The sequence below is a fragment of the Cygnus atratus genome, chromosome 2 (genome assembly GCF_013377495.2).
Source record: "Cygnus atratus isolate AKBS03 ecotype Queensland, Australia chromosome 2, CAtr_DNAZoo_HiC_assembly, whole genome shotgun sequence".
NCBI classification, from domain to species: Eukaryota; Metazoa; Chordata; class Aves; order Anseriformes; family Anatidae; genus Cygnus; species Cygnus atratus.
This window is the reverse complement of record NC_066363.1, coordinates 68076188-68082581: the sequence shown is the minus strand read 5'-3', so window position 1 is coordinate 68082581 and position 6394 is coordinate 68076188. Positions and strand designations below refer to the sequence as shown.

At 37.4% G+C, this 6394-nt stretch overlaps 1 protein-coding gene across 1 annotated transcript in view; it reads right to left on the bottom strand.

The window, feature by feature from the left end:
- Positions 1–205: 205 nt before the first annotated feature.
- The window catches only part of LOC118254735 (CLIP-associating protein 1-like), a 30622-nt gene continuing 24433 nt past the window's right edge, over positions 206–6394 (bottom strand). Inside the window, exon 3 of the mRNA XM_035560257.2 lies at positions 206–783. Within this exon, the coding sequence (XP_035416150.1) occupies positions 777–783 (7 nt within the window). The 3' untranslated portion in view covers positions 206–776. The remainder of the gene's footprint in view (positions 784–6394) is intronic.

The following is a 6394-nucleotide window of genomic DNA, read 5'->3' as shown; positions in this document are numbered from 1 at the left end:
TAGCAGCCTTATATATGAAATTTACAAGTCAAACAATTTCTCATTTATTGGATTAAAAATTTCTGTTAAAATAATTTCAGTAACTTTTCATAGTTTATTGCATGTGCTGATAAATAACTCATAATAAAACCACGCATCAACTTTCATATGAAATGCACTGTCATGGGCAAAGTTTAAGCTGTTTAAAGAATCACCACGAAAAGTATAGCAAAAATGGTTTATTGAAGTAAAATGTTGTAAAAGTGAGGCTTAACATCCAAATTACCAATATGTGATCTTATTTCCAGTGGTACGAGTTATGCACAGTGTCAGTTGCTTACCAAAGATGTGTAGTTGATAAGGGGTCTCGACCTTGAGGAGTATTTGTGAGAGGCATCCCAGCTCCAGGGGAGATCACTGCTGTGCAGCCTGCTGCTTAGTAAATAAGCTCACTCAGGCCATCATGTTTATGGAATAGGGTGACTTGCTGGTAGTCAGATTACAAAGGATGGAGAAAGTAAGCATAAGACTCCTTGTGCATACAGTTGCCGTTGCTCCTTGACAAACTGGTCTTGGTTTTAACACTCCTGCTATTCCTGTGTTAATTGCGTGATCGATGTTCTGCTTTCCGAGCTCCTGAACATCAAAGCACACCATGTCACCTCTTCCTATGGGGGTGTTTTGATGAACAGGTTGGAATTAAAGAAGTGAATGGCCCAGTCAGGGTCTAGGCATCTACTTCCTTCAGAGACTGAACCAAACGACCACTAGTTGTGTTGAGGAGTTGGGTACATCCGTCACACCCTGGTAACAAAAGTTTTATGCTCTGTGAACCCAATTTAAATGTACCAATGTATACATAAAATAAAGCTAAAATTAATACTTGAGTGACGCATATTCCTCTAGACTGTAATGGTGTGTTCCTGCAAGCATCTTAGTTCTGCTTCATAAATATAAGAAAACCGTTAGTGGGACCTATGTTGGCACAAGACTAATGTGGTGTGAGTAAGACTTTAATTTCTCCTCCCCTCCTCCATGGTCTTAATACTTCCAGCCTCTGCATCTGCTGGTTAAATTTTAGCATATGGGGGGAAAAAATGCTGGAGTAAATGAAATGTATGTAAAAGGCTAGTTAGAACGGAATCTGAGCACCTGCTTCTGTGACTGTAATAAGGATTTGTTTATGCAAGTGGATATGCATAATTTAGAAGTGGTGACAAAAAAAAAAAGATTGATTTTTCTGTAGTTCATCAGATTGTCAGCTAGCAATTTAATACTATTTGGGGAAAAAATATACTGAGTCAACATGATGCAAGTGTTTTTGCCTAGTTTATTTTGTTGACCTGCTGAAGCATAAAGATGCTGTTTGTTCCTGTTTCTGTCACATGCATTTTGTTTTTAAGGAAGCTTAATTCACTATAAGTGTATTAATTACTCCTTTTTGGAGATGCTATTTTGACAAGTTATAATGTAAACTTTGTAATGCCTGTCTTAAATAAGATATGGTTTTATTTGCTTTATATTAAGTCAATCGGTAAATCTTTTTTTTTCCATGCAGACTGAAATTACTACTTTTACAGACTGCATTACAACAGCTAATTTCTTGTGAAGAGCTTAAGGGGCTAAGGAGAGTATTAAAAGGTTGCTATAGCTTAAAGTAGTGTTTGTTGTTGTTGTTGTTTTTATTATTTGTAAGATAATGTTGCTTTCAAGACAAGCTTTTCTTGCAGAGGGTGGAGGCACAAGAATTGAAATTGGTCTGGAGGAGAAGACTCAAAATACCTGAGTTCTTCTGATCATAAACTTGAGGGCCTTGTATATAATATGACACAATATTATGCAAAAGCATAAACTTTCACAGTAACTGCTAGAAGAAAGTAGCTACTTTAATTTGTACCCTGCGTGGGCTAAGTGCCTTTGCAGAGCAGCTGGGCACCTTTTGGGTGGTTCTTCTGACCGCAGGGATGCCTCAAAGCTGCAGTGTTTCCTGGCTGCCTGCCCCATACTGCTGTGGGATGCCTGTGGGGAAAAACTGAGCCACATCCATGTCAGGAACTGGGAGGACCGTGAGTGCCAGAGCTACTCCAATGTAAGACACCCCTGCTCCCAAACTGGGGCCCTCTCTCTGGGAAGAATGATACCCAGGTGCAGTTTCCAATGTGCCAAAGTAGCTCATTCAGAACCGGTTAGGTAGGACACAATTTCCTTTCTGAAAAATTAAATGGATTTATTTTTAAGAGGTATCTTTTCCTGAAGAACAGGCTTTCTTGCTTTATGGGAAGTTTTGTTTTGGGGCAGTGGTGTTAAGCCATTACTCTTTGTTCTGCTTCACAAAAAAAGGTTTTGGAATCAAATTTACTTTTTTGACACATGAGAAATAATTTCATTTTTTCAATACCAAAACTAATTAGCCTGCCAAGGTGGATGTTACCAGAGTAAGACTGCACATTAATGTTTTGTATAAGATATCATATATGTAGATGTAAATATCATATGGAATTTTTTGTGTGTATATATACATATTTGTCCATGTTTACCTGAACTCTTATAGTGGATATAAATGCTTTGTGTAAATTGTGATTTTTACCCTTCTCTTTAAGAATAATACCTGTGGCTTCTTTTTGTAAGTATTCCTAGTAAATTTGGGCACAGAAGTGTAGTGTGAGTAGAGCCTATGTTCAACTGTAAAATAGGATACATATTTCAATTATTTAGAGGATTTTTTGAAATAGGTTCCTTTTGTCCAAATCAATTACGGCATGTATCAGCCCAACTGTGTTGACAGGTTATAGAACAACACTGATTACTAACATTCCAGAAGTGATAAACATTGGCAGTAGCAATTTTTTTTTATAAAATGTTAAAAGCTAAATGAAACTATTGTTGTAGAATACAGCTTAAAATCTTATCAGTAGAAGGGGAGCCAGAGTAATCATTTGTCTGTGAATACAGCTTCCTATTTAACAAGTAGTGTATTTCAACACAAGCATTCCAAAAATAAAGCTATCCCTTTGCACAGTGCGTAACTATCAGGTGAAAAGCCCTTGGTCCTGTTTAAAAAAAAAAGGCCATGAAGGAATGGATGCTTCTGCCTGTACTATTTGTTCTTTCCTCAGTGCTTTCACAGCTGAAGGTAACACATGCTTTTGTTTTTCAAAAGCTGTGTAGTCCCTCCTTTTAGTCAATTCCTTCCACGTCATAGGAATTAAATCTTTTTGTCCACATACTACTCAGCATAAACCATTGCCTAGTTTTTGAAGAGCCATCACCTGGGAGAGGTGTGCAGCCCTGTTCCTGGGGCTGGATAGCCTCGAGCTTTACTCACAGACTGTTTCCCTGTTATACGCTAAGCTTGCACACTAAGCACACTAACGCTTGCACACTGTTGTAAGACAACAGAAAACAGTTACATGGAGATGAGGTGGATGGGAAGTACAAGGTACAGATAGCGTTGGTTGGCATGCCAAAATTAGAGAGTTAAAATATTTATTTTAAACCATGATTAATCCTGTTACCAGCTAAGTAACTTGAGTGAGTAGGGATAAAGCAGAATGGTGTTTGAGAAGCTAATGTCTGCTGGACAGTGACATGACAGACCTGCTGAATGTGGGTGAAAATACCTTGATAGGGTAAAGATGGTTCGAGTGGCACAAGCTATAGAATACCTTGGAAAGAAAAACATTGGACCTAGATGTGATGGAGAAGCGGGGAAACAGATGGGATGGCCAAGTCTAGGATATGCTTGGTTAGAAAGAATAGAAATAGAAACCTTTGTAATGTGTGAAAAGGAGCCAGGACTAGGGGAAAAAAGGTAGTGCAATAAGAAAAGAGGATAGATGGCAAAAGCTTAATCTGAAAGGCAGGTTTTCTAATTGTTTTTCCTTTCTGCAAGATAAGTTTATCATTCTACACATAAATTGTAGATATCTTTCAAATTCAAAGAAATTTAAATTCAAGGAAAGATATTTTTACCTTGTTTTTAAAGCAGAGAGAATAAATAACATATTAAGTACTTCGCTGCACCAGATCATATGCTCTGAATTTTTTTCCTACTCCTAAAGGAAGACATAGTCCTTAAATTAGTGTTATTACCGTAAAAGGATTGGATGGCTTGTTTCTCTAAGTCAGAAACTTATCTAATATTCAAGTACACCTTTTGCAAAGCAAAAATTCTGTCACTAGATGGTGATCTTGGTCTGTGCATGCTTTCTCTTCTTCCTACCTTCTTTCCCATTTTACTCCCATACTGCACTTCCAGATAATGACCAGAACAATAATCCTCATTATCTGTTCTGTTGTAATGCTATTTCTGAATATTATGTTTACAAAGGCAAGAAGTCTTAGTACTTGAAACCTAATGGTGAAGAGAAACGTCTGCATCCTTTTCCTCTCAATATATATCTTTCTTTACCATGTCCAGTACTCAAAGCATTATTTAATATTCATGGTTGGTACTGTGCTTATGATTTAGCATTGTACTGCATAACATGAATGCTTTCAAAACAAAAGCTACAGGAGCAGATACGAAAATGCAGACCGGAGCACTTATGTGAATATTAAATCATTTCTTATATGACTAGCAGAATAAATTGATTTTTTTAATAAAGGAATGGAGTAGTAGTATGTTAGTTTTAGAATCCAGGACAAAAATCCTTTTGCCTGGTATAAAAGTGAGAGGAGGCAACAAACAGGAGCAAAAATGAATCACTCCTTGAGACTTCACTTCTATTTAACTTACTAAAGCATGTGCCTTTTTGGGTCCACCTTCTTTCTTTCCATGTGATGCAGTTCTAACTCTTTATAGACACATCCAGTGACATGCTGGGAATTTTTCAGTAACTTACTAACGTGATGGGTTTTGTCTTCTGTGTTCACTAATGCAAGTCAGAACTCAGCCTTGCATAGCCCACTTTTAGACTCACTTCCATCAGCGCAATGCAATTCCATTAAAACTTGCTATTATTTCATTGCGTGATTTGGAAAGTGAGGTCCCCTTTGGCATTCTACTTGGTCAGATTCCCTTGCTTCTAAATATGAAATGTTTCTGAAGCGGAGGTTTCAGAGGTATTAGAATGTAAACAAGTTTCAAATTCTCATTCTTCAGTCTTGTGGATATACTACTGGCCAGTTCTCTGCAAATTTCTCAAGTTACCACTGTAACCCTTTCCTCCTCCTATTGAACATCTGTCAAAATGTTCTTTGAAGACACAAAAAAAGGCAAATTCCACCATTCCTGAGTCTTCTGTAGCCAACTTGACCAGATTGACATCTTTGTCTAGATGCATTTACCACAGTAACTGATGTACTAAGTGTTTTCCTCTCCCTAGCTATAGCACGTGGAAGTAGAATAAACCTAATCACCTGTCAGTTAGTTATTACATCTTATAATGGTACAGAATCCCCTCTTCAATGTTATCCTGTTTCTCAGTCACTGCGTAGGTATCAGTAGTGATTATTTTGTGTAATGTTAAATAGCCCATTTGGTGGAAAAAAAAAAATAGAAGTAAACATTTTTTTGTTTGTGTTTTTTTGTGTTATAAACTTGTATTGCTCATTTCTTCATTCTTCCTCCAGAAGTTCAAGAGTTCTATCTCAAATAGAAGACACTTGACAAAAAAAAAACACTTTAGTACCAAGACAGGGTCCTGCATTTTAATCTTTGCAAAGGACTAACCTTGTGTTTGTCAGGGTAGTTTCTTTGCTGACAGAGAAGATCCAGATCAACTAATGGTCCTGACTGACTGACCTGCCTTATGAAGATCAGCCTTGTAAGCAACGAGATCAGTCAAAATAACATTGGAGTCAATGGTGAGAGAAACCTATCAATTCCCCTTGGAATGTTTGCAGGACCTATTTTGCAGGTTGACTGTTTTTGCAGGACGTTATCTCCCACGGGGAAGCTTCCAAACTGTCCTGCAGTGAACTTCAACTACATCAGTAATTACAGTGGAAGAGGAAAATGCCTGAAATTCCTAGTGCAAGCATTTATAAAACATACTTTCACTTATGTGCCTAAGCAAGCACATAAACAATAACTATAATTATGCCCAGGGCTGAGCTGCTCGTTTTCATATTTAAGACTTCAAACCTGACTCTTAATTCCCAGAAGCCCTCTTAGAAATACACATTTTGAATGATTCAGTTCATAGCATGCCTTGAACTTGATAAATTTTTACTACTTTATATTTTCCAGACTGGGTGATCACTTTGGGAGGTTGGTTTCAGACAAACATGCTGACTTGAGCATGCAGTGTTGCAGAACATTAAGGAAATTCAACATTATTTTGGAGCAGAAGGAAGGACACTAGGTGACCTAATGCTGAAGGGCCTTTTTATCAAACATTGGGACTGGAATCCCCGTTGTCTGTGGAATTTTCTGGCACTATCACAATAAAAATAGCATCTTTTACATTTT